The sequence below is a fragment of the Schistocerca serialis genome, chromosome 1 (genome assembly GCF_023864345.2).
Source record: "Schistocerca serialis cubense isolate TAMUIC-IGC-003099 chromosome 1, iqSchSeri2.2, whole genome shotgun sequence".
NCBI lineage: Eukaryota > Metazoa > Arthropoda > Insecta > Orthoptera > Acrididae > Schistocerca > Schistocerca serialis.
This window is the reverse complement of record NC_064638.1, coordinates 424,500,481-424,524,621: the sequence shown is the minus strand read 5'-3', so window position 1 is coordinate 424,524,621 and position 24,141 is coordinate 424,500,481. Positions and strand designations below refer to the sequence as shown.

Genomic DNA, 24,141 nt, shown 5'->3' with positions numbered 1-24,141 from the left:
CCTCACAACTCCGCGCACTCGAGAGGAGCGCACAAATTTCATTGGACTGTTCTCCTCGCTGAACAACTGGACGGCTTTGTTGGTAATGTTGGCACACTTGTCCACCATTTGGGAAACTCAGATGTGTGCATCCGTTGGGTTCCTCGCCGCCTTAGGAAGACCATAAAGAGCAACGAAAGACCATTTGTGTGCAGAATTGTTTGCGCCTTACGAGGCTGATGGTGAAAATTTTTTGTCGAACGTCGCCACAGCGATGAAACATGGGTTCATTACTTCGAACCGAGAACAAACCGGCAATCCATGGGCTGGCGCCACACTACCTCTCCTCCGAATCCCGGCGGAGGTTCGAGTCCTCCCTCGGGAATGGGTGTGTATGTTTGTCCTTAGGATAATTTAGGTTAAGTAGTGTGTAAGCTTAGGGACTGATGACCTTAGCAGTAAAGTCCCATAAGATTTCACACACATTTTTGAACCTCTCCTCCGAAGAAAAAGTTCAAAGTCGCACCTTCAGCTGCTAAAGTCATTGCGACTGTTTTCTGGGGCTCTGAAAGGGTTATTTTGTTTGACTTCCTGCCTCTTGGTATAACGGTCAGCTCTAAACTGTATTGTGCTACCCCCAGGAAATTGAAGAAACGACTTCAGCATGTTCGTCGCCTCAAAAATGCAAACAAACTTCTCCTTCTCCATGACAACACAAGACCTTATACAAATCTGTGAACGAGAGAGGAGCTCACAAATCTTTCTCATGCAGCGTACAGCCCGGATCTGACACCTTCCGATTTCTGTTTGGCCCAGTGAAGGATGTACCCCGCGGGAAGCAATATGTGGATGACGGGAAGGTTATAGATGGTGCAAGACGTTGGCTCCGATGTCGACCAGTAAAATGGTGCCCTGCTGGGACACATGCCCTGCCAGTAAGTTGGCGTAAGTTTATCGCATTGAACGGAGATCATGTTGAAAAATAAGATCTGGTGGCCAACAGTGTGGGGAATAATTTGTTGTATTGGAATCCTGTATAAAACCAGCCTGCTTTCAGAAAAAAAATATATTGCATTATGAAACTTCCTGGCAGATTAAAACTGTGTGCCGGACCGAGACTCGAACTCGGGACCTTTGCCTTTCGGGGGCAAGTGCTCTACCAATAACACTGCATTAGTTATTGAACGCCCTCGTACTTCGCATTGGAAAGAAGGCGTACCGAATAGACTTTTACGAATACCTGAACTCTTACTTTTTTTCATCATTAATAACTTCTTTGATAATTGCAGTTGATGTATTTATCTGCACGTGAAACTTTGTATCAGTGTCACATTTGTTAATAACATGGACAGTGGTAGTTGCACTACACAGTACGAGAAAACCGGGAAAGCGTTGTAGGCCGCGAGCGAGTGCTCACGAGGAAGGGAGGGAGCCGCGACGTGTTCGGCGCCCGGCCGCTTGGCGGCGCCCCGATCCGGGGCCCGGAGTCTGAGGCTGGTGGCGAGCGACGGGCGACCGTTTCCGCAGTCGGCGGCGACCTGTCCGTCCGCAAGGATGCGCGTGTGACGTAGCTAAGCGATGCTGTACGTTCTGCCGCCCCCGCCGTGGGCTGCGGGTGGGCTCTGCGCCGCCCCGCGACCTCCTCACCGCCGCCGCCGGCCGCAGAGGCCCGTATCTGCCGCCGCAGCCGATAGCAGCTCTTCACTGGTCAGTCGATATGTGTGTGGATGATGTGTGTGTGCGTGCGTGCGCTTGCTCGTCTGGCCTTTCAAACGGATCTTCTGTGTCGAGTGCTTCCGAAAAATAAAGTTTGCTGTTCTTTACCATCCGCCTAGCATAAATCCTACCCCTATCTTCAGTTTTTCAGTTGTCTAACAGTGTTGATGGGAAGACCACTGCCACAGGAACGCACTGATGCAGATGGCACTGGTATTCTGGTATTGCGCCCGTAATTCTTCCTCGGATAGTTTTTTCGAACGATGGAAGAAGCATTTTTAAATTTCTGTTTTAGTTAAATACACTGTAGGTAATTGTAAAATACTGTAACGTTAGCTGAAGATTTTATGTTGTTCAGTAAATGTTTTCGATATTCAAAATAAAATATGAAGTGAAACGAGTGTTTTTTTAGGTAACAATATGTCACAGTGGACTACAACAAAAATTACTCCAGTGCGTTTACCCTAATACTAATCGTAGCATATTACTATGTCTCGTCGCCTCACTTTGAGACCGAATAATGTTATCTGTTTCTCTCCAATGTCTATATAAAGATATATCATAACGTGCAGCATAGTGACTTACCCTCTGAGCGGCGGCTTCTGTTATAAGCCTTTAAAGCGGCAGGTATTGGAGAACGATGACGGAGTTTGGTTCCTGTGGTCGTGTGTACATTCCCTACACTCTTGCCAACGTATATGCCTTTTAGGTGTGAGGTGATATGTCGAAAATGCATAATTTGCTCTGCGTTTGTAGAGAATTATGTAAATATTTGTGTCGAAAAATAAGCCCGGCGTTAATATATGAAAACTAACGCGTAATGATTTCAGTACTTTTCTGTTTTGTTTTCGAACCTGGTAGTGGTGTAAGGCGATGTAGACACAGAATAGTAATACATATGGCTGTGTGTCGCGTACTACCATTCTCCGGGTATCTCTTTGATATTGAGATTCCTTCGAAAATTGTGCTTCTAAAGAGCAAGACTTCCAGCGTTTAGACAAACACAGTCGAAAAGAAGATGGAGAAATCGTAAATAAATCCTCCTTCAGAACTTGTAAATATCTTTTATGAGCAAGTATTGGATTGCGAGCCTATTGTTGTCCTACGTGTGTGTTTCTGAGCATCGTGTGTCCATATTAATGGCGTTGTGTGTCCGAGGTTCGTACGTACGATTTTTAAACTGGGTAATTTTGGGCCTGTTAGGTTCAGCGTTGTGTGCTGCGAACGATGATGTTGGATTCAGACATAAACATTAGCCATCTACAACATTTTGCTGCTTTATGAACAAAGGCTATCTCTGACACGTTTGCGTTAATGACAGCCGTATTACATGATAAATTGGATGTACTTTATAGTGTGAGTTTAGTACTGGGCCATTTGTTAGCAGTGTATATCGAGCAATAATGTTATTAGTGGACTTTTGAAATCAGAAACATCACAACACGACGTAACGTATAATTACCGTAGCAACAGTTCCCCAATACCGTTGGTTTATGACAGCTACATAGTGCCCTGTTTGGTAAAGTTCTTGAAAGTTGTTCTTTGTCTTTCGTATCACAGCCCCCACCCTCCTTCATATGAGGCTTTAGTCAACTGATGACATGCGTTAGAATACTGAAAATTGCGGTCTTCATGTCTCAGTGTTTTACGAAGAGACGTCTGGTTGTATTATTCAACTTATGTTAGGATCGTCAATGACTGAAACTATTATTGCCACTACTTTGACATATGGATTTCTCAACAAAAGGTATCACGTTCCGACAAGCACTTTTAAAGATTCCGTGCCGCCAGTTGCGTGAGAATTCCGGCTGTTCTGTTTGCATCCTGCAAAGAGATAACATTGTTGCCTATCGTCACTTTCTTGGGTTAAACTCGTGGACGTGGAGACGCGACATGCAGCATGTAGTAGATGGATGTCTCATGCAATAGTTGTGAACCTTTGTGAGAGTACTTGAGTCTTCCAATATATTTTTGTGTCAAGATAATGGGCTAAAAAAATTGCTGTTGGCATCTATTTTAAATCGGGTAAAAGAAAAGCACTCAGATGGATGTTAGGGTTACACTGAAAGTCACTGATAGGTTAGTTTTCTTTGTGTAACTGACCTTTCTCAAAATTAAAAGTGAATTGGTCCAGCTTTCGACGAGTCGTTGAAACGTGATAGGTCAAGTTTATGGTTTGGGTTAATTAGAGGGCTAAAAACAAAAAAAGGAAAAAAATACAACGGACAGAAACTGCGCGTAGCTGCAGAGTGACATTTAGTACTGTCCTTAGTGCCTTCATGTGTTCCTTCGTCATCAAGTCACTTGCGGCCGTTGAGTTGCTGGAGCAGTTCAATTGGCTACTTGACTTCTGCGTTCCGTTATGGTTGTTAACATTACGTAATCACTTATCAAAGGAGTCTGCCACCCATTAACCTTTCCACTCTCAACGCGAAGCCTTTACCGGGAAGATTAGTCCGTGAGTCATCTCATGGAAGATGGTAGTCTTGCCCTTTCCGCTACACTGTCGAAATGTGATTGTATTTGCCTTATAGTTTAATAAATACAACCACGCCGAAAATAACCTCTCTGTCAGAGTAGAGGAACTTACAGGGGATTCGTACAAAGCCAACTGACTTAAACTGCATCATTTACTCTACCTCAGAACGTTTGTATGTGAATGTTGTTAAATCTTGCGTTTCTTTTGTCTCTGTGACGTAATCAGCATGACGCTTTCAAGCTTAATTTTTGTATCTTTGGGCTACTTTGATACGACGATATCGTGTTTGTATTCTTTGAATATAATCATTGAATATCCGACGTTAATTATTATGCTTTTTAGTTTTTTTAGTTGGTAGAAGTTTTTTAAAGGAATTGTCTCATCAAACACCTCTTTTGTGAATTTTGTCAGGTTTGAGCGAATAGGAGCTTCGTCTTGCGCCACTTCTGATTAGTTTGGTTAGTTTTCTTCCATTATGAGTACGTTTCCAGCCGAATTGTAACTGCGAATATCAGGAGCTTTACATACGACACTAATTATATCTCGCACACTGCTTGTGGACTGGCATCTACTCTCCTACGCTGCAAATGAGTCTCTGCTGAAGCACTTAATGGTAGCACCAGTCATTACCTGGGATGATGATTTGCAGAAAAATTCTGCCTTCGTCACAAATGTTGCGGTTTTCAACATTGTTATCCCCTTTTCGTCAATCAGTTTGTAAGGTGCTATCTCTCCATGCTACTCACCATTTCCTCTAATACAAGTATCAATGACATTCGCTGAATTTATGACAGTATCTGCAGGACTTGTTCGATGTCGTCTGCCGTCATGTATGTTGACACCAGACAGGAACTTGTCCAATCAACAGTTTCAACGGCATCGTGCTAGCCGTTGACTGTAGAAATTGTTTATTTCGCAGTTGCAACTTTGGCCTTAGAGCCGTTATCAATATTACTGCAAAAGATTTTTCTTCAGCACATGTTAGAATTTAAAATCCTGTGAGCACAGACTGTGAGAAGTCAACCAGTTTCCTTTCTGTCTCGAAAAAGTTCCAGTCAGTCATCAACACGTTTTTCGTACGCAGTTTTGTCCTATACGTTTGCACAAATGGACTCGTTTTTCGGATTTTGCAATAAAATGGTAATAAAGAAATACAAGTAGTAATATCTTTGCTCAGCAACATAAGCTGTATCCATGGCGACGTGTAATTGGAAAAAGATCCATAGAATAACTATAGGAATATTGGAGATTAGGGTTACGTCCCATCGACATCGAGGTCATTAGATGAATACGGTTTCGGATTGGGGAAGGAAATTGGATGTGTTCGTTTCAAAGGAACAACACGGTATATGCTTAAAGTAATTTTGGAAAACCAGTAAAAAACGCAAGCGGGTGACAGGGCGCGATATCGAACCGCTGTCCTTCCGAATGCGCCACCTCATTCGTTTCGCAGAACTTAACAGCTTAAAATAAAAATGTGTGTGTGGAATTTTAGTGAAGTCAATACTACCCTGCATGCCACTCCTGCGACGTTTGGACGAAAAAGGAAAATATTACCTATTCATCCTTCATAAAAAGTGTCTTTATTGGATCTATATTTGAATGACAACGGACCTTGAATTGCATGTGCACGACGTTGGGAATCGCCAAGTACCGTCAAAACTGATGAAATACATTATTCTTCTGCAGCAAGTTGAACACAGTAAAGCTTAAAAAAAATGTCAGTTCGTCATTGTTTACTGCTGTTTTTATTGTTGTTGTGGGACTTCGATCATACAGTTCCCTAGTTTTCGTGTAGCCTCTGACTCAGTTATCTCTACTTTTAACTTAAGTTGCTTTTAATAAGGCGGTGGAAGCTTGTTCGATGATTTAAGGATTATTTTGTGCTCTTGTACAAAGCAGCTGTTGAGCTGTGCTGTTGTGGTTCACTGCGCGCCGGTCCCGACGTAGTTCAGTGGTGAAGTCATCACCAGTTTCTTCAGCGAACGTTAGGGAACATTGATGCGGACAAGATATAACCGTTTCTTTCAAATCTCATTCCCGGTATATCATTAGCTGTCAACGATTCCTTTGTATTTACGCATTTCACAACAAGAAACGCAGAAGCATCTAAAAGTGAGAGGTGAGAGTATTATTTTGTCTTTGTTCTGACCTTTAATGATTGGTCTTCGTTACCGATAGAACAATTGACGAACCAGTTTGAAAGTGTTGAAGTATTCGCCATGTGAGTTAGCAGGTTTTTTCATTTTAAATTCATGGTGTTAATTATATACTACAACCTACGCGCCAATGTGAAACTACCAACAAAGGCAGTTCTTGTCTTTGTGTTTCTAGTCGTATAGTCGCGAAACGATCCACGCTTTTACGGTAAGAATGTCTGCAGACGTATGTGAAACTATTCCTCAGAGTTCCCTAGGCGCTCTTTATCGACTCAGTAACCAATAAGTTTAACATTTTTCGAGTTTGGTAGTAGCTTCTCCAGGATACTCTGGCTGGTGTAGTCAGCACCGTAAACTATACAGGGAGAAAAGGCGTTCGTTATCTTTTATGTAATCGGTGGTCTGCTTAGTTTTGCGGTGGCTTTTCCCGTTGCTGTTCCAACGGAGTGTGACGAATGAGTCCATCGTTTCATGTTTCTTTCTTTCACTCACCCAGATACCATCCACCGGATAACCAGATCACGGTATAACTGGCGTACGACGGAGGACTGCTTATACAAAAGAGTCGTTACACGTACGGCAATGATGTGTGTCAGTGAAATATGTACGTTAAAGTAGTACTGTACCCATGAGCAGAGATATCAACTTCCGCATGTTGCTTTGATTATAGAGCACAGACTTGGAGGATGCCCATAGAATATTTTTAAATATGTGAAGGAAACGGAAATCCTCAGGTTGACCCCGATTGTCTCACGAAATGAGACTACCTTCTGCTTCACATCCCATCTCTTGATACGACAGTCATTCTGGTTACATGCCCTGTTCAAAACCGCTTCGTGGCTCAGGTCACATCTTGTACTATGCTACATTGACTGTTTGTAGAAGGGCTATGTACGAGTTTCCGAGGTGATTTCCTTTTGATCAGGCACAGGAATTTCGTACCTAGTTTAGCGCACACCCTAAGGGACTGTCAGAGTGGTCAGAAGCAGTCTATAAAGCTTCGAAATGTGTTGCAAGTTAGGTTGTGTCGAGAAATAAATGTTAAGAAAAAAATTCGATACGTTGCGCCGTTTCCGAGTTATTTAACATTGAAGTTAGCCAATCAGACCGGTGCGCATGGAGATTCAAGCAGCATGCCAGATACAGTAGATGTCAATTATTCTCATAGCGTAGGACGTAGATGATAGCGCACGAGACTATTCAGCCTTTAGCTCGGGTTTGGTAGTTGGAAACCAAACGAATGAAACGTTTGCTGACTCAGTCTGTGCGCTGTTTACCATATATACAGGGTGTTTCGATGTCTGCATCAAACGTCTAGGGCTGATAGATCCCGTCGACAAAATGTTCACTGGCCCTTCCCGACGACGCTAGGTGTCCTTTACTATTCGCCGCTCCTGAAACGACGAGATTTCTTCGGTATGGGATGGTCTACTAGTCAGTTGCGCTGTTTGCTACCTATTTCGTTATATTGACGGTGATTTTCAAGAGAAGACCTTATGAATGAATTTCTCTAAACGGAGAAATATATCTGGGAAGTGAATAAGGAACTTTAATTTTGCTGAGTCTACACCATTTCGTTCGCAGCATATCACTGGTTTATTGGCAATGTATAAACCATACATACGCCGCAGACTACATACACACTTCGGCCGAACAGGGGCATGACCAATACTAAAGGACGACTAGCGTCTCTGGGAAGCGTCGCGAACATTTTGTCTTTAAGACTGCTCCCCATGATGTGATCTATCATCTTGATGCAAAGACTTTGAAACACCCAGAATTACGTATCTGGTGGTTAAAGATGAAGTTCCATGATGATGTTCGTAGATGATGCTTTTGTAGCTGGCCGGCCGGAGTGGCCGTGCTGTTCTAGGCGCTACAGTCTGGAGCCGAGCGACCGCTACGGTCGCAGGTTCGAATCCTGCCTCGGGCATTGATGTGTGTGATGTCCTTAGGTTATTTAGGTTTAATTAGTTCTAAGTTCTAGGCGACTGATGACCTCAGAAGTTGAGTCGCGTAGTGCTCAGAGCCATTTGAACCATTTTTTTGTAGCTTATACAGGAAAATCGCAACGACAGAAATTTGAAGCGAACTGAAAGAACGCCTACATAGGATAGATGCTTGGTACAGAGACTGGCAGTCGACCCTGCAAATAAATAAACGTAACGTATCGCTAATAAATAGACGGAAACAACAATTATTATGTAATTAGACGATACGCGATCAATCTCTGGAATCAGTAACAGTTGTATATCGTCTCGGAATATGGGTCCGGCGCTACGTAAAGAGGAACATCTACATGAAGCCGTTGTAGGAAAAGCATGTCCAAGACTGAGAGCCACTGGAAAGATTTTATGGAGGTACGGTTTACGTGCTACAAAAAAATTATAAATTTTGAATTCAGTCGCTGACAACAAATTCCGTACAGCATAGAGAAATTAAATCTACGTAAATATAATTTAGACGCGAAACAGAGGTAGAGAGAGAGGTAGAGAGAGAGGTAGAGAGAGAGGTAGAGAGAGAGGTAGAGAGAGAGGTAGAGAGAGAGGTAGAGAGAGAGGTAGAGAGAGAGGTAGAGAGAGAGAGAGAGAGAGAGAGAGAGAGAGAAAGAGAGTGAGTGAAGAGAAGAGATCCAAAGGTGAGTGGCGCGTTTCGTCACAGGTTTGTTTTGCAATTGCAAATGAAAGAACAGACCTTCACAGAAGAGTCAGATACATTAGAGTTTATGCAAATCGTTCTCGACAGTCGTTCGTCTACTACACCACCCGCTATGGAGCGAGAGAGACGGAAATGATAGTGGTATCCGAAATACCGTTCACTACACATTACGTTGGCTGGCATAGTGTAGGTGAGGGCATCGTATTTGATATGGAAACTTTGGTGCGACTTTGTGCGCCGATGTATACTGTTCGTCTCTTGTTATGAGGGTGATTATAGAAACAAATGATAAAAGCTTCGTTCTTAGGTTTTGGCGTATGTATCTAATAGAAAGAATTTATTGTACAACGACGCTGACACGTGTGGTTGATGTCAGTGAAAAGGCACGTGGAATCTAGTACCTCTTAGTTTTGCGATTTTCACCGTCTGGAAGTTTAATTTTCGTTTCGGATACAGACAGGTACGAAATTTGATCTATATACGTAGGATCTTATAAATAAATACTACAAAATGAGGATGTGGTTTGAAAAGTACTGCTAGAAGTACAGATGCCATAGAAATTCAAAAACGTAAAAACAACCGTAACAACAGAGAGGAGGGACTGAAATCTGACGAAGTCATCTATTGAAACCGAAGTGATACCTAGGCTTCCCCAAGGATGTGTTTAGGCCTTCTGCTGCTGTATATAAGCGATTTAGGAGACAACCTGAACAGCCCTCTTAGACTTTTTGCAAATTGTGTTGTCGTTTTGTCTTGTAAAGTCATCAGATGGTCAGATTCAACTACAAATTGATTTAGACAAGATATATTTATGGTCCGAAAAGTGGCAATTGTCCATAAACAATAAAAAGTGTGAGGTCCGCCACATTCGTACTAAAAAATTCCGTTGCATTTCGGACACTCGATAAATCACACAAATTTAAGGTTATCGATTCCACCAAATATCCAGGAATTCCATTGACGAACAACTGAAGTGGGATTCATCACGTAGACAATGCTGTACTTAAGGAAACTGATGTTGCGCCTTGTTGGCGGAACACTTGGAAGGTGCGCCATATCCACCAAAGAGACTGCCTCCACTACATTTATCCGTCCTCTTCTGGAGTACTGCTGAGCAGTACGGTCTCCTTACTACTTATAGATACAATTGACGGAGGAAAAAAGTTCAGTGAAGTTCAGCTCGTTTTGTATTATCGCGAAACGGGGAAAGCGCGTCGCAGATATGATAAGAGTTGCGATGGCAATCATTAAAACAAAGGCGTTTTTCGTCGCGGCGAGATCTTTTCCGAAATTTCAGTCAACAAGTTTGCCCTTTTAATGCCAAAACATTTTGTTAACTGCCTACATAGGGAGTCAAATTCTAAAGGTGGCAGGGGTAAAATACAGGGAGCGAAAGGCCATTTACAATTAGTACAGAAACCAGATGGCAGTTATAAGAGTCGAGGGACATGAAAGGAAAGCAGTGGTTGGGAAGGGAGTGAGACAGGGTTGTAGCCTCACCCCGATGTTATGCAATCTGTATATTGAGCAAACAGTAAAGGAAACAAAAGAAAAATTCGGAGTAGGTATTAAAATCCATGGAGAAGAAATAAAAACTTTGAGGTTCGCCGATGACATTGTAATTCTGTCAGAGACAGCAAAGGACTTGGAAGAGCAGTTGAACGGAATGGGCAGAGTCTTGAAAGGAGGATATAAGATGAACTTCAACAAAACTGAAACGAGGATAATGGAATGTAGTCGAATTAAGTCGGGTGATGCTGAGGGAATTAGATTAGGAAATGAGACACTTAAAGTAGTAAAGGAGTTTTGCTATTTGGGGAGCAAAATAACTGATGATGGTCGAAGTAGAGAGGATATAAAATGTAGACTGGCAATGGCAAGGAAAGCGTTTCTGAAGAAGAAGAAGAAGAATCTGTTAACATCGAGTATAGATTTAAGTATCAGCGAGTCGTTTCTGAAAGTGTTTGTATGGAGTGTAGCCATGTATGGTTCAAATTCAAATGGCTCCGAGCACTATGGGAATTAACTTCTGTCATCAGTCCCCTAGAACTTAGAACTACTTAAACCTAACTAACCTAAGGACGTCACGCACATCCATGTTCGAGGCAGGATTCGAACCTGCGACCGCAGTGGTCGCGCGGTTCCAGACTGTAGCGCCTAGAACCGCTCGACCACTCCGGCCAGCGGCCATGTATGGAAGTGAAACATGGACGATAAACAGTTTGGACAAGAAGAGAATAGAAGCTTTCGAAATGTGGTACTACAGAAGAATGCTGAAGATTAGATGGGTAGATTACATAACTAATGAGGAGGTATTGAATAGAATTGGGGAGAAGAGGAGTTTGTGGCACAACTTGATCAGAAGATGTGATCGGTTGGTAGGACATGTTCTGAGGCATCAAGGGATCACAAATTTAGCATTGGAGGACAGCGTGGAGGGTAAAAATCGTATAGGGAGACCAAGAGATGAATACACTAAGCAGATTCAGAAGGATGTAGGTTGCAGTAAGAACTGGGAGATGAAGAAGCTTGCACAGGATAGAGTACCATGGAGAGCTGCATCAAACCAGTCTCAGGACTGAAGACAACAACAACAGGGAGAAGTGACCATCGTAATAAAATAAGAGAAATCAGGGTTCGCACAGAAAGTTTTAGGTGTTCATTTTTCACACGTGATATTCAGCACTGGAATGGTTAAGTAGTAGTCTAAAAGTGGATTCATGAACGCTGTACCAAATACTTAGGTGTGAATTGCAGAGTAATCATGTATATGTAAATACCCGCCATGAAATCCTGATTGATTGATTAATTGAGGGGGGGCCTAAACAGCGAGGTCATCAGTCCCGCTATGAAAACCTGGCTTGTAGAGTCTATCACAATTTCCTCATTGCCCATTGTAGTATTAGAAATAACGGATTTATTTATTGGTTTGACGTGCCGCGATACGTGGAATGTAGACCTTGTATTTCTGCGCATAGTTTATTGCCGACCTTAAAGGCGCGCAGTCATTGGATTAGATTGTTGTTGTTATTGCTGCTGTTGTGGTGGTGGGTCTTCAGTCCTAAGAGTAGTTTGATGCAACTCTGAATTCTAGTCTACCCTATGTGAGCCTCTTCATCTCCGAATAACTTCTGCAACGTACGTCCTTCTGGATCTGCTTAGTGTAGTCACCTCTTGGTCTCCCTCTACGATTTTTACCATCACCTTCCCCCCTCCCCCAGCCGCATTTGCAAGGTTTAGAGGCCACTTTTTATTGTGCACCAGAGGGGTAGGCCAGGATGTAGGGGTGCCCTTGTGTGGAAGGTTCTCCGCGGTGTGTGATGCGCGAGAGAGATGCGGCCGGCGGCGGCCGTGAACCGGCGGCGCAGGTGCGGGAAGCCCGGCGCAGAGCAGCGTCCGCCAGCCGGTGACATCAGCCCATCTGGAAGGCGAGGCGAGGGTAGCCGGCCAGCCTGCCCTGCCGTGCCGTTCCTCGCCGTGACTGGGCGACCTCGCGCCGCAGCTCACAAAGAAGTCGCGCCATTTAATCCCATCATTCGCTTACATCACCAGCGCCTCCACTTCACCGTTCAAATTTTTCTTGGTTGTGACGTGAGCGTGCAATTTTAACTCGTAAAACATTTTCCTAATTATGCGCAGTGGCCGGTATGCTATGGATAGCATGATCCGCCTTCTGAGTGAGAGATTCTGTTAACTCTGGTCTGAAGCAAAGCTGCCCTCAACCTGAAGGTTGGTTTGAACACCGCAGTTGTTGACAAGCTACAGTCGTATTGGACGTGACTTTCCTGACCTTCGAACTAACGTGCCAGTTACAGGGAATCTACTGTTTTACATGTACCCCCAATTCGAGGTGTAACTTATTCACATTAACAAATGATTGCCGAAGGTGAGGGAAGCTATACAAAACTCGTTGAGCCAACTTTTGTGACAAATATACAGTGGGTCCAGGAGGAATGGTCAGTATTCAGGGATATGACACGAACGAGCATCCGAAGGAAAAAAGTCTCTTAAACATGGGCTCTAAAATGCATATCATAAAAGCTATGAGCACTTATTCATCTTCGATACTGTGAAACATTTCTTCTACTGCAGGCTGTTTGCTTTCAGTATTTTGGGAGGAGATAGTATGGACCAAAACAAGAAAAAATCGTCTGGTAAACATGGGCTCTAAAATGCATACCTTAAGAGCTATGAGCACTTGTTCAGTAGGAGAGAGTATTTCACAGTAGCAAAGGTACTCATAGCTCTTAAGGTATGCATTTTAGAGCTCATGTTTACTAGTCGTTTTTTGCTTCGAATTATCGTTCTGTCTTATCTCTGGATATTGATTATTTACGGGACATCCTGTATCCTTTTATTTAGTAATTAAAACAGTTAACGTGTTACAACAGGAATAGTTGGGACTTGGCACAGTAACATATTCTCAATTTGTTGCTGAAAGGGAGTCATTCTCGAGGGAGTGAATTTGCTATCAAGATTATTTTTGCCATTTTGCACCGATGCCAGTTATCTGAAAACAGATTTGATGGTATGCCTTTATGGCACCCTTTGATTGTGTTTTAGCTTTGTATTAAAATTGTGTTCAGTAGCAACATTAAAAAATACTGAAATTTAGAATGACTGCTGTTACATTTGGTATCCGTGCGTCAACAGGCGATGTTTGTCGTCGTCGTCGTCTTCAGTTCGACGACTGGTTTGATGCAGCTCTCTACGCTTGTCTATGTTGTGGTGGCCTCTTCATCTCAGAATAATTACTGCAACCGTTATCGATGATAACCTGCTACTATATTCATGTCGAGGTCTCCTCATATGGCCTTTGCATCCCACATTTCTCTCCATCACCATATTCAAGATTGCTTAATGTCTTAGGAAGTGTTCTATAAACCAGTCTCTTCTTTTAGTCAAGTTATGCTATATATTTACTTTCCTCCCAGTTCGATTCAGTACCTCCCCATTAGTTACCTGGTCTACCAGTATAGACATCGCGTTTTCTTTTTATCGGAAAAGCTTCTCTCACTGTTTTCTGTCTGCATTTTATAGCCTTTCTTTTTCGGCCGCCGTCACTTATTTTGTTTCCCAAATAGCAACACTTACGTACTACTTTGTATTCATTTTCTAATTCACTTCCCACAGTATTACTTAATTGTGCTACATTCTATTACTCTTCTTTTACTTCTGTTGATATTGCCCCATACATACACCAGAAATTCAATCGCGTCTTTCTGCTATGGACTGAAGATTGCAGGTACGTCATGGGAGACGTTATGCTGTTGCTGCTCTCTGACTATTTGAAAACGGCTCAAGTCTGGAGTTACGGTGGTTTTAACAGTGACGCTCTTGATAGATGTTAGACTCATTAGTCGGCCGGATGTCCTTCTTGTCGGCCCCCTCCCTCACCTGCTCGGATGTTAGAAACCACCGGAAAACCACATACAGGCTGGCCGGCACACCGGTTCTTGACGCTAAACCGCCGGGCGGATACTACCCAAGGGCCAACGCGCCTGCCCTAATCGCGAAATCGGCGCTCGGGTATTCCGGCAGGTTAACCGTACACTAGAGTAGTAACTTCAAAATACGTACCTGTGCTTTGTGAAAGTATGTTTCGCGAAAATAATTTCCATCGTAGCGTGGGAGGTAGAAGTTGGGTTACGCAAAACTTAGTAAGACTGCGTGGAAACTGCCCTCGTTCCGAAGGTCGCTCGCACATGACCTCTAGAACCGGTCGCTCTTCCTGCTTTCTCCTGGAATGCTGCAGTTTCCGCATGCTTTTAGAAGAAATTGTAGGCATATGTAGGCAAAAATATTCCATATCGTGGACAAAGCACGGTGACACAGCAAATAATGATATATTGATATTCATCAGTGCAGGTGATTCGCTTTCCATTAGCTGTGACGCCGATCCCATCGAACGGCTGTAGGTGATATATTTTCGTCACCTGACTGAAATGCATCAGGCCACAGGAGTAAGTTTTAAATATGATGACAGTTTTGTTGAGAACTACAAATGCAACAAAATTACAAGTACGTCAAAGATCATAGTGACAAAAAAAAAAGAATACACATAAGAATAATATCATTGCAGTATATACATATCGATGTATCGAAGTACCTCTACATTAATGAAATCAAATCTGAATGTTGTCACAGAAATATGTTAACTATTTTACAGAAACACAGTAGAATATTGCTGATATCGAGAGGTTGAGGTGAGGTGCCGTAATGGTTACGTAATTCAAGTACCATTACACCATCACCAGTTATTTTGTTGTTGAAATACAAAACTCATCTATTACATTTAGTGTCTGATTAAATTAGACTACATTCCATTACGTTTGTGTTATTTCTCTTCGTGATCATGTTATAACCTCTTTCCAAGACATTACCATTCAATTCATTTCTCTCGCAAGTCCTTTGTTGTTTCTGACGGAATTCCAATATCATCGCAAGCATGAATTCCAATATCATCGCAAGCATCTTCTTCCTGAGCTTTAATTCCTTTTCCAAATTTCTTCTCGCTTTAATTTACAGCTTGCTCAATCTTGGGATTGAATAATACCGAGGATAAACTGCAACATTGCCCCACTTCATCCTCAACCGTCGCTTCCTTTACATGTACTTCGACTCTTACAACTGTAGTCTGATTGCTGTAAATATTACGAATAACCTTTCGCTCTCCGGATATTTTATCCTAGGTACCTTCAAAATTTCGAGGAGTGCAGTCTAGTCAACGTTGTCAAAAGCTTTTACTATCCAGTGGGTGTGCTGCGTAAAAGACATCTCTTGGCTAAATTACGTAATAATAGCCAGATTGCTGGTGCAGTAGAAAATGATACAGTAAATACACTCTAAGAGAGAGAGAGAAAAAAAACGCAACACGAAGGAATTATCCGGAAGGTACTTAAATTGGTAGATGCTATGTACATGATAGACAAATATATGATTACAATTTCAGAAAAATTGGATGATCTATTCAAGAGAAAGAGCATCACAAATTGAGCACATTAGTAACGCGTTGGTCCACCTCTGGCTTTTAGGCAAGTAGTTACTAGGCTTCGCATTGAGTGACAGAGTTGTTGGATGTCCTCCTGGGGAATATCGTGCCAGATTCTGTCCAAAAGGCGCGTTAGATCGCCAAAATCCCGACATGGTTGGGTTTCCCCGCCCGCAGTGCTGCAAATGTTCTCAATTGGGGAGAGAACTGGCGACCTTGCTGGCCAGTGTAAGGTTTGGAGAGCGCGTAGACAAGCAGTGGAAACTGTCGCTGTATGCGGGTGGGCGTTATCTCGCTGAAACTTATGCCCGGGATGGCTTACCATGAAGGGCAACAAAACGAGTCGTAGAATATCGTCGACGTGCCGCTGTGCCGTAAAGATGCGGCGAATGACAAACAAAGGGGATCTGCTATGAAATTAAGTGGCACTCCATGCCATCACTCGTGGTTGTCAGGTCGTATGCCGGGCGAAAGTCAGGCTGGTATCACACCGCGGTCCGCGTCGTCTCCAGACGGGTCTTGACACTTATCACTCCAGTCAATGAGATCCCAGCCCTAAGATCTGTATGGAGAAGCCCCGCACAGGAGTAGGATACCAACCACTGACTGTCGCCTGCCATACAGCCCGACGACCAGGAGTGACGGTGTGTGGTGCCATTTCATTGCTTAGCAGGACCCTTTTGGTTGTAAACCGCTACACACTTAACACCCATACAGCAATCCTTTCTGGGCTTACATTTTAGCAAGGCAATACCTGCCCTCACATGGCGAAAGCTTCTGCTGCTTGTTTTCATGCTTGCTTGACCAGCAAGGTCGCCATATCTGTCCCCAATTGAGTACGTTCGGAGCAGTATGGGTAGAGCCCTCCAACCATTTGGGGATTTCGACGACCTAACGCGCCAGTTGGACGGAATTTGGCAAGATGTCCCTCAGATAGACACCAAGCACTGTGTCAGTCAGTGCCAAGCCGAATAACTGCTTGCATAAGGACCAGAATTGGACCAACGCGTTATTGACATTCTCAATTCGGAAGCTCTTTCTCTTGAATAAATCATTTAATTTTTTCTGAAATTGTAATCATTTGGTTGTTTATGTACACCACATCTACCGATTTACGTCCGGTTCGAACAATTTCTTCGTGATGCGCCATTTTCTTCTTTTTCTTTTTTTTTACTGTACGTCATTAACTAATATAGCAGCAACGTGGATTTTATTGCATAATCGCCAAAACTTTCTCTAAATATACAAATTACAAGGCCAGATTCTCAGGTAATATAAATTAATTACAGAACATTGTTTTTTCTAGGTGATAATAAAACTTTATGACTGACCCTTGTGTATTATGAGATGCATCATTACGCGAGATACTGCGTTTGCCGGGCAGCCGAGTAGAATTTGTGCGGTCTCATCGATGGTTCGATGGTGCGGCTGCAAGGGAAGGCGACATGCGCCAGCTGTGTGCTGCGAGCTGTTGTGCCGGGGTGCGGGAGGTCGGCGCGGCTCGGCAGTGCCTTGACCCGGTTCCCGGACCGCGGCTGCGAGGCTGCGCCGCGCGCCGTCCTGCGCACGCGCGGGGAAAGTGAGCCTGCACTCGAGCCCCCACGTCTGTGCTCCCTGGTCCTGCCCCTGGCGTGTCGCCTCACTGTCGCGTACTTTGCAGCGAGCGTGGTGCCACTGGAATCCGCGAGACGGGTTACTCATAAAGTTCCGGGGGTACAGGCAGCTTATTATCACAAGAGGATGCACAAAGCTTTGGAGATGTTTTTGAAATCGGGAGGATCGGGGTTCAAATCCCCGTCCGAAAAAAAAAACAAGGAAGATTAATGCTTAACGTCCCCCTGGATGAGCGAACGAGGTGGCGCTGTGGTTAGCACAATGGACATCGTTTCAAATCGGCATCCTGCCTTCAAGATATAGGTTTACCGTTATTTCCCTAAATCGGTTAAGGTAAATACCGGAATGGTTCCTTTGGAATCGCACTGCTGATTTCCTTCCTCATCCTTCCCTAATCCTAGGTTGTGCTCCGCTACTAACGGTCCCGTTGTCGTTGGGATGTTAATCGTTAATCTTCCTTCCTTTTTGGAATGATAACCAGAGAAATCAAGTGAAAACCCCTAAGCGCTTTTATTCATCGTGAAGGGGTACATGTAAAGCATTTGGGGAGGCAACCATCTGTTTGGAAGGTGGCCGCTACAGCCAAAAGTCCCGAACGAAGCATGAGAGCGCAGGAGAGGACTTGAGTTAACAGGTCGGAAACCAGCACCAAGACACCGTGACAGCTCTGCGTAGGCCCTTAGCTGCCAGAGTCCGGCACATGACGTGAACCATCCTCACATCCGTATTGTCCAGGGATTGTGAATGAAGTCCGACCAAGGCGTCCCTCGATCCGCAATCCTGACGGTCTGAACGGCGTCAGGTCGGCATCACGTGTTACGACTGTGGATGAGCTGCGGACGGATTTTACAGCACTCAACTCAAAGCATAGGAATGATAATATTCAGTAAATTTGTAACGTATTTCGTCCTAATCACCTCCAAGCAGCCGGCTCCCGCACATGAACCAAGAACTGAAGAGAAATTGCATTGTAACACTTTCTTCAAATGGTTCAAATGGCTCTGAGCACTATGGGACTTAACAGCTGTGGTCATCAGTCCCCTAGAACTTAGAACTACTTAAACCTAACTAACCTAAGGACATCACACACATCCATGCCCGAGGCAGGATTCGAAACTGCGGCCGTAGCAGTCGCGCGGTTCCGGACCGCGCTCCTAGATAACACTTTCTCTCTGATACTTCTTTGAGCTCTGCAAGTTATTTCCACCATCCATGTAAAACTTCGAAATGTTCCAGTGGAGATTAGTTTAGTAATTCCTATGTGTTGATTCAATAGTGTCTTTCGTATTCAGGCTTTTGACAGATTTATGAAGTCTGTTCGTATTAGCTTAGCTTAGTCTGGAGAGTGTCTCCTGCAAGGAGCAATATGATCCGCTACGCATTTGTAACCCACCAGGCGCGTGTAAAAATAGCTCAAAAACGCACACTTTCTGAGATGAACACTTCTTGTTGATAGGAGGTTTAAAAGACACTGAGTCGCGGATATCAGCACAGTCTTTCCATTGGCTTTTGGTAAATGTCAACGTGTTGATGTCTTTCTGTATAACAGTACACATTAATCTGCCCATTAGGTAGTCTGTATTCAGTTACGTTGTGCTGTGGTTTTTCGTCAGCTAAATGCAGCACACGCATCTCAGTCGGGCGGACTGAGCTAGACCTTCCTCTGTTTGCTCATAGAACAGCTAAACAGGCTATGTCTCTAAGATACTTGAAAAATAGCCTCAGTTTAAGAAATGATTCTCTGCGACGTGGATATTTTTTGACGTACGGGGCACGAGCATTCAAGCTGCTTCCAGTTCCTTACACCACAGTTGAAATCATTTCCATGAAGTCAGTTATTAAGTAGTAGACCTTCATTGCTAACAAGTAGTTGGGAAAAACTAAAATCTACTTAATCATACGCACACACAAACAGCACAATAATAATAGACACAGAAATAAAGTCATTTGTTAAAGTAGTAAAATGTTCAAATGTGTGTGAAATCTTATGGGACTTAACTGCTAAGGTTATCAGTCCCTAAGTTTACACACTACTTAACCTAAATTATCCTAAGGACAAACACACACACCCATGCCCGAGGGAGGCCTCGAACCTCCACCGGGACCAGCCGCACAGCTCATGTTATAGTAGTAAAACACCATGATACGTACTCAGAGTTGAGAGTAATACACCATAGGATTATACGCACTTACACGGCTTGGAACTACGACACAACAACGCAGCTCGAACCACCTGACAGCAGACTACCTAACGTTCAGATTGTGTACCTAGAGTACTGTGACGCAGAAAAGACATCAAAACACTATTGGCCGTGCGTCAATGCAACAACTGTGCTCACATCCCCAACCAAACCTCTCTCAGACCCTCCTATGAACAAGGGTGTTCAGATCTCTCACAGTTAGTGTTTCCGGACCCATGTTTATCGGATGTACTTTCTTATTTTGATGGATAAGCTTGACATCTTTTATCATTTTTGCATGTGTGCATGGGAGGTAAGAGAGGGGGAGGCATAACAGATCCCTTGTCTCTTTTCGGAAGGCGGATTCGAGGAACATTAACAGCAAATATTACATGATGAGAAATGTTTCTGTAGTGGCATATCCTAATTGAGCATGTTGCTATGTCGCTCTATGAATGGCGCAGATCACGTTCCAGCATGTTTCCGGTAATTAGAAATGTAACAGATACGCCGTTGCACAATTAAGCTGCAAACTTCGTCGGATGTTCAGCTGTCAGACAAAAAACGTGGAAGCAATACCTTGGCTATACTCCCTGAGTGTTGGTTCCGTAATGAAAACCTGTACTGAGATTTTAAGGGAGGAGTGCGATGCGCGCGATCCATTGGATCCGTTAGTATACGTGCATTCTGGGTCTGCCACTGCTTGTCAGAATTGTCGAAGAATGCGAATGTATAATCAGTTCGCTACAGTATGGGGATCATCTTTTAGCAGGAGTATATACTCGTCCAGTGTACTCAGATTACTTACCGTACTATACTCGTCACTGTATCTATTTAGTTTTCACACGTAGAGCATGTGAAAGTTTGTGTTGAAACGAAGCAACAAATTTTAAAATGATGCTGGCATCCAATCCTCTCCGCTTTACACGACGATGCTTTGTTGATCGGAAGAGTGCGCCCTGCCAGCCCTTAGAACGTTATAGGTCGTACGGGCTACATCCATTGTCTGGCGCAAGAGCACCGTTACGTTGTTGCCGCCAGAGCTGCAGCTCCGGTGGCCCTGGACGTGACGTTCTCAAGGTGGTGCAGCAGGAGACGAGATACGGAGCGTCCGTGATGGACGAGTCGCGCTTCAGGCGAACGCCGTGCTTTATTGATCCTCGTGTGTAGCAGAGCGCAACAGCGATCTTTTTGAGGCTCGGGTTCGCAGCTAGCGGAGCGAAAGCTGCCGTTGAATCGCGCGTTCGCAGCTGCGCGGGCCGCCTGAGCGTGTAATCGGCTGTCGAGTCACGCGTGGAACGGGCCTTTGAGGTGAGAGAACACAGCGCCGAGAAAGGCTCTATTGTTTCCGTGTAGTAAAGGTCACCTCTCACTGTCCGCGTACGTCTTCATTTTTAGCTCAGCTTTCGTGCATACTTTTTCCGGTTTCTTTCGTTCTCCAGTGTTCCCAATGCATAGTTGAGGTTGTCATTCCACCCACGTCCATAATTTCTGCCTACACTGCAGGTTTCACTCGTTCTTTGTGATCAGGCAATTTTTTGACAGGGGGACGTCGAGTGCCTCATACTTGGTGAACTACCTATTTTTGACGAACGTCGATGCATCTTCGTGACAATATGCGTTACACGTGTAAACAATTTCTCCCTTTGTCAGCCTTCGGTTGGGACTCAAACTGAAGAGGAGAAAATGATTGGCAATCGGCAGAAGAAACTCACTTGGGAAGCTAATGAAGGGAAACGTTTGAATCATCCTGAATAATTGAATAGTTAAGTAGTGAGCAGAGAAAGCTCAACAAAAACAAAATCGATTATTCCGTATGCAGCGTCACATCCGAATGCGAAAGTGATGTTCACAATGAGGTGAGTGAAAACAAAGATCGTAAGAGAAAATTATCGACTGGAATTTACGACCACGTCTTTCCTTTTTATTCGTCTTTGTGCGTTGCTTGAAAAACCACTACATATAAACACTGGATGCTGAATGCCGTTATAGGAATAGGTTTGGCTATACAAACCTGAGAAACAGCAGATAGTTGGAACTCACAACAGCTTTATTTTTCCGTATCAGCGTGAACATAAGAGATGCATTACACCGTTGTAAAATGTGGAAATCATCACTGTTGACTGACTAACACTACTAGACAGAGAGGTCTGCTGAATAAATGCACGTCTCTTGCTGGTTTGAATTCAACATTCTACTTTGCAGCCATTAGTGAGCAAATAATAAAACACTGCATCGGTGAAGTTTTTTCGTGCTTAAGACGACGCGTTCCAGGAATCTCAGGTATTATTCACATTTGTACTGGGATGCCTTCGTGTGTGGTGTTCTTATTCTTTTGTCCTGCTGTCGTCTTTTTATGGTTTACTGCAGTCGGGAAGTATAAAGCTCGGAATCGTTTTCACACGCTAACGTTAGAAAACAGTATTTTTGTGTGTTTACTTACAGCTATTACCTGCGGTATTTTTGTGTTTACTTACAGCTATTGCCTGCAGTATTTTCGTGTATTTACTTACAGCTATTACCTGCAGTATTTTCGTGTATTTACTTACAGGTATTGTCTGTAAGTAAATAGAAGAAAATTCTGTCGGGCTGGGCTAGCACTTGGATGGATGACCATCTGGTCTGCCGGGCGCTGTTGGCAAGCGGGGTGCACTCAGGCCTTATGAGGCAAACTGAGGAGCTGCTTGATTGAGAAGTATCGGCTCGGGTCTCGTAAACTGAGATAGGGCCGGGAGAGCGGTGTGCTGACCACATGCCCCTCCATATCCGCATCCAGTGACGCCTGTGGGTGAGGATGAAACGGCAGCCGGTCGGTGCCGTTGGGCTTTCCAAGTCCTGATCGGACGGAGTTTAGTTTTAAATACACGAAAATTACAGCGCACTCACAGGCTATAGCAATACCATTGTAAATAGAAAATCGGAATAATCTTGAAACTGATCACGCTATGAATGAAAAAAAAGGAACTGATGTAATGTTTTACTATTTAAATAATTAATGACACAGTTTTGCAAGCTGTCAAAAAATATTGATTATGATGAATTGAATTTTGCGACCATAACCGAAAAAACAAAAGCAGTGAAGGCAGGCGTTATAATCTGGAGAACGTCTTCATGACACGTGGTTAGAAATAAAATTCAGTCGAACATCTGCAGCGTTACATTGATCAAAATGCGCACTCAGTGAATGCTACACCCGCACTCTTTACCTGTGGTTTCCTCAAATCGGTGAAGACATATATCAGAATGGTTCCTTTGAAAAGGATGCTGCCGATATACTTTCCCCACCCGAGCTTCTACTCCGTCCCTAATGACCTCTTCTTCGACGAAACATTAACCTGCAATCTTCCTTTAGTTCCGTTACCTGGTGAAAGCTTCACTGAGCGTTTGTCGTCAAAGGACACTTTCTTCCAGGTAGATTAAGTGTCATTATGTATTGCAAACGGAGGTTACTTTTGATGCTAGATAGAGCCGTGCACAGACTCGACATCATACGTTGTTCATATCCCCCCCAGAGATACTCATCCGAATCTGTTTAGTACATTTGTTTTCCACATTCTGTCTCTCAGTTGGACGGAGAGCATGAATGCCAATCTGTCGAGGAGTGGAAGCGGAATTGTGCGTCATGTTGGGGAGTGCAATGGTAAATTTTGTTAAGCTGTGGCTCACGTAGTGTGTAAAATGAAGAGGGAGCAGGCGAGTCCTTACTGTATCTACTCGTCTACGTCACAGGAGTACCTATACAGACTCACTTTCTCAGTCAGTGGTGACGCAGTGCACAGGGTGACTTGCGGAGTGCCTATTTTCCAAATGCGTTAACACGGTACGGAATACAGAAATTAGTAACAAATATAATTAGTGCAATAAAGACACACGAATAGAGTGTACGTAAATCACACACGCTGCACTATACTTAAATCATCCACACCTCCATCAGTACCCCGCAGGCAACACGACGTGTTCGGCGGAGGGTACTTCTGGTACCCCTACCTGATTTCCCACTTCCTCCCTCTTTCCCTGTTCCATTCGGAATGGCGCGTGTGAACAGTGATTGTCGGTAAACTCCGTGTAAGCTTTAATTTCTCGTATTTTCTTGTTGTGATTATTTCGCGAGACGTATTCCCGGAAAGTACTCCCTCCCCCTCCCTCTCTTCCTCCCTCCCTTTCTTCCACCCTCCCTTTCTTCCTCCCTCTCTCCCTCTCTTCCTCCCTCTCTCCCTCTCTTCCTCCCTCTCTCCCTCTCTTCCTCCCTCTCTCCCTCTCTCCCTCTCTCTCTCTCCCGCCCACCCTCCCTCTCCCTCCCTCTCCCTCCCTCTCTCCCTCCCTCCCTCCCTCTCTCCCTCCCTCCCCCTCCCCCCTACCTCCCTC

At 44.0% G+C, this 24,141-nt stretch overlaps 1 protein-coding gene across 2 annotated transcripts in view; it reads left to right on the top strand.

Moving 5' to 3' along the window:
- The window catches only part of LOC126472148 (uncharacterized), a 628,043-nt gene that overhangs the window by 58,946 nt on the left and 544,956 nt on the right, over positions 1-24,141 (top strand). Inside the window, exon 1 of one of the 2 annotated variants that reach the window (XM_050099914.1) lies at positions 1,502-1,686. The exons of the other annotated variant lie outside the window; for it this stretch is intronic. Coding sequence (XP_049955871.1) covers positions 1,558-1,686 — 129 coding nt within the window. The 5' untranslated portion in view covers positions 1,502-1,557. Of the gene's footprint in view, positions 1-1,501; positions 1,687-24,141 lie in introns of those variants that run through there. 2 annotated transcript variants of the gene reach the window in all.